Consider the following 4,708-nt stretch of genomic DNA (forward strand, 5'->3'; position numbering starts at 1 on the left):
TATATAGTACCGGTAAAGAACTGTTTTGTGAGAGCCCAAAATTGTCTTATTCCTATTGATGTAAGAACAGAATTGAGATGGAAGGAAGTACTGAATAATAACAGTTAGCTGAAGAGTTACTGATTCATGGGCATTTCGCCCCTTCCACATCTGACTTGAGTTCTAAAAATGCTCCCCCCCCCCCTCAAGGAAAACGTAGTGTTGACGTACAACATATGAAGCCACAGAAATTGGTATCCTGCAAATACCATTATTGTTCTTAGCAGCTGGTTAATCAAAAGTTAGTGGGTTGATAGTCGTGGTGATAGTGTTGATTTTATTGGTTTTGTTATTGGCGGTGGGTATTGCTGGTGTTGACGAAGGTTATATTATTCTTGTTAATAGTATTGCTATTGGTGTTTCATCTCAGGTCAATCCTCATTAACCTAAAATCAAAAACACTTCATTCCCTTTTAAAAATACACTGGGGTACCATATTATCCTATACGATTGTCTTTAATTATAGACAAAATTACTTACCTTATTTATACTGTTGGTGCTGTTGTTGGTCATTAAGGAGATGTTGGGGTTTGTAATGGCGGTAGTTGTATTGGTTTTGGATCGATGGCTGTTATGTTGATGCAGATGATAGACAATGATGGTGGGGGTGGGGGTGGAGAAGGTTGACTTAGGTAGGTAGGTAGATATTTTGATTTATCTTGTTTGTCTTTATACTGCGGCCATGCTGGGGCATGAAGAATTTTAAGTCGAATGTATCGACTGACATTTTTCAAAGCCTGGTACTTATTTTATCGGTGACTTTTTGCCGAACTGCTAAGTTACGGGGACGTAAACACACTAGCATCGGTTGTCAAGTGGTGTGGACACACATCTATCTATCTATCTATCTATCTATCTATCTATCTAGGTAGGTAGGTAGGTAGGTAGGTAGGTAGGTGGAAGGATGGATATGTACACGACGGGCCTCTTTCAGTTTCCGCCTAGCAAATCTTCCCACAAGTTTTTGGGCGGCTCGAGGCTATAGCAGAAAACATAACCATAGGTGCCACGCAGTGGGACTGAACCCCGAACCATGTGGTTGGGAAGCAAGCTTCTTATCACACATCCACGCCTGCACCTATAGATATTCATTGTAACTGAAGAAAATATGCACAAACTCTCACACAGCATACAGAGTGAAAAATTCTATCGCACACTCCGAAAGTGCTTGTAATGACGTATACACAAAATTTGCATCTACACACATATACGCACGTGTGCGCGTGAGATTTGGCTGCTACTTCTAGCTGGTTGGGTGATCACTTTTTATTTTTTAGTTGGAGAAAAAAAAAAAACAGCACCCATAACTTGTAGATGCTTTCTTTCAGATGGTGTCTGTCTATTCTGGTTTGTTTTAGCGCACGCGTGTGTGTGTTCATTTTGTCAGTTAATACAGGGGTTTTCAAACTTTTTGACTTGCGGACCCCTTTATATTTCAGGCTTTATCTTAGGGACCTCCTTATAAACGCTTATGAAATTTATACATAAATATTTACTTAAAATAACATATTTTTACATTTATTTATTTAACAGTATTTAACAAATAGGTTTATTGTCAATTAAAAGATTTCGATTAAAAAAAATATATAAAATCAAATTGCCCATAAAAAGTATTTGCTACCCTTACGGACCCCCTGTCTTGCCCTTGCGGACCACAGTTTGAAAACCCCTGAGTTAATATATCTAAATGTTGTCAAAGCTGTCGGGGAATCCTCCAGCATGCCTTTGCACGTTTCTCTTCTAATGTAATTTCCGTCTATTGCAGGCTACAAGTCTACTAGAGTTGTTCTGTCTTGTTATATTTCTCATTCGAATCATCCACACAGCATATTTTGATGAAATGGAGAAATTCTGGAGAGATACAAAGCACATAGTCCTCATTGTAATATTGGTGGTAAGTTCAGTGAACCATTTATATTTAATACTACTCTCTTAGCTTAAATCGAACAGGAAAACCGTTTATGAGAAGCGGACCGCATGAGATCTCGTTCATTAATCAGACAGGCCTGACTACTAGAATAATTCAAGGTAATTTTTCGTTACGCGTGCCATTCAGCTAGTCCCGCGGGTTATAGGTGTGGTGAGTTTGGTACAGAGTAGGTCGTGAGTCGGGTCGTGCTTGATGTTCTCTTTTAGTTACTTTATTGTTGCGAGTTCATTTCAACGTATGAGATGTTTTGCTTTTCATCCTCGCAGAATGAACGAAATCAAATATTAGACCTGTATTTCCACCAACCTTTGTATATATTGTTCCTCCAGTTCTAAACAACCGGAACCTGCCACTTTCTTTGTATTTCCAGCTTACTATTGTTGACATGTTCATCTACAGCATGTGGATTACTTTCGCACCAATTGGAGCAGTACGGTGGTCTCGAGCCTTTCGGCCGTTTCTAATCGTTAATTTCCCAGAAGGTAGACAGGTAAGACAAAAACATATAAAACTACTTAAATGTTCATGTTCAGCTGAACAAGTCATCTCTGATTGAGCAAAACCTATGATCAACGACATTCCATCCATAACCATCTCGTCTTCGTATTTGTGGGGAATCTAGAATCACATTGTACTTTTCTTAGATGGGAGGGTATGATTTTAGGAAGATTTGGCTGCTATTTCTAACAAGTCGAGTGACCACGTAAAGGCTTTGTAGAACATTTATTGATATTTGGTAAGTTCTACTCTATTTATGGTATCAAATGGTGTATCTTGTAAATCAACGGGGTCACAAGAGGATTACTGGAAACGAAATCTGTGATGTTTCTGGAGCAAGTTAAGTTAGCATTGCATCGTCTACATTTAAGCTAATTTACTATTTGAAATGAAGATTGTACGACAAGGAAATAGTGCCCAGTAATACTGTACAGTCATTATATATAGCGATGAGGTTTTCGTCCATCTAGCTTTAGATGTACGAACCAGACTAATTGAGGACTGTTTATTGTTTTTTGGCCACAAAGTTGAACTGGAAACCGGATCAGTGAAGAGCCAGTGAAAAGTAGTTGTTCTATCTGCAAGAAATAAGTCAAGTTTCTTTCAAATAATGCCATAATTTCATAAAATTGAGACAGTGGATAGCATTGTTCTAAATTAGATGATGTAGTCCTGAAATAACGACAGAATGGTCATTGTTATAATTCCTTCGACCAGAGGTCTGCCCGTTCTCAGGGTTCATCTAAGACTAAACTACAATCAATAAGAACCACTGACTCTTCGGTTGGCATTCCAACACCTTGTCAATTCTGTGTATATACGTTTATCTATACATGTATATATATATGGATTTTGAAGCTTTGAATAACGTGTTTAAGATCTGTATATTCTACTCGCTTTTCTTTTTCCTGCTATTCTAGATGCGTCAAGCATTTCGGAACATACGCCGAGCCTTACCTGAGGTGTTCAACATCTTTATTCTCTTCACCCTTACACTCTGTCTCTTCAGTCTTTTAGCGCTGAAACTTTACGCTCACAGGTATGTGAACTACTTCTTGGTATTTCCATATTTCTTTATAAGATACTACTGATTAGTGTTATCACACAAAGGACTGCATTATAGGAATAGAGAAGGGGTGGTAAACTGATAGAAACAAGAAAGCAGTGACTCTAAAACAGTGCACCGTATGGGCTGTATAGAGGTGCCGCAGATTTTTAAAAACCTGACGTAATATTTTAGAAAGTGATTAATTGAAAAAAAATGTATTATTCACAATTTCTTTATGCAGAAATTGCTGCAGACATGGTTGATTTGTTAAAATGTTCTATTCGCAACTGTTAGTTCACCTGTTCCATCTCACTGCATAACATCTTGGTTAACTACCTTTACCATAGCCTATATCATTATTGGTACCAGAAGAACGCTCTGTTAATGAACTTCAAGCTACTGGCCGCTGATAATCCAGTTATATCATCCTTGGCCTACTTGTCCCTCACAAACAAGGGTAGGGGGTAATCTTCCAGTATAGGGAGGTAAAAAAAGTAAATACAAATACAAGGGAAATAACTTACGTCTTACTAGTATCATTCGTACTAACTGTTTATAATATAAATCACACACATGATTGAATACCATAGTTTCTTTCGTTTTTAATTGACGAGTGAGGATTTCGTTTTGAGGAACAATAAGTTGTGCAGCCGGTCTTCCACGAGGCATTTTCGATCTCTCATAAGAAACTATGATATTCAATCACGTGTGTGATTTATTTATAAACTGTTAACTTCAATCACGTGTGAGATTTATATATAAACAGAGTAGTACGGATGATACTAGTAAGACGTAAGTTATTTCCCTTGTATTTTTATTTACTTTTTTTTACCTCCCTATACTGGAAGACTATCAGGGCAGGGTATTATTTAATCTCTACTGCTCGTATAAAATACAGCCCACACATTGATCATCATTCAACATAAATTGTAACGTAACACCATTGAATTTGGTCACACCCATGTAAAAAACGACTATAGCCGCTTCTCCAGCCACTGAATGACGATTGAGCTGACTCATACCAACATCTCACTCTACCATGAACAGTATCGATACAAGGAACTGATGTCACTGATTATTCGATACTGCAGCCTGTCGTCAAAGTGGTGCGGGCATCCTACCAACACCATGTCTGGACACATGAGCTGGATCTATTTTAAAACGGGGGCCACATTTTTCATTAATGTTTTACG

At 38.0% G+C, this 4,708-nt stretch overlaps 1 protein-coding gene across 1 annotated transcript in view; it reads left to right on the top strand.

Moving 5' to 3' along the window:
- Nucleotides 1–4,708, top strand: part of LOC106884506 (two pore channel protein 2) — a 48,401-nt gene that overhangs the window by 10,555 nt on the left and 33,138 nt on the right. The window contains exons 5-7 of the mRNA XM_014935926.2: nucleotides 1,805–1,933; nucleotides 2,340–2,459; nucleotides 3,388–3,506. Of these exons, the coding sequence (XP_014791412.1) occupies nucleotides 1,805–1,933; nucleotides 2,340–2,459; nucleotides 3,388–3,506 (368 nt within the window). The remainder of the gene's footprint in view (nucleotides 1–1,804; nucleotides 1,934–2,339; nucleotides 2,460–3,387; nucleotides 3,507–4,708) is intronic.

Source organism: Octopus bimaculoides, chromosome 4 (genome assembly GCF_001194135.2).
Source record: "Octopus bimaculoides isolate UCB-OBI-ISO-001 chromosome 4, ASM119413v2, whole genome shotgun sequence".
In the NCBI taxonomy this organism is placed as follows: domain Eukaryota; kingdom Metazoa; phylum Mollusca; class Cephalopoda; order Octopoda; family Octopodidae; genus Octopus; species Octopus bimaculoides.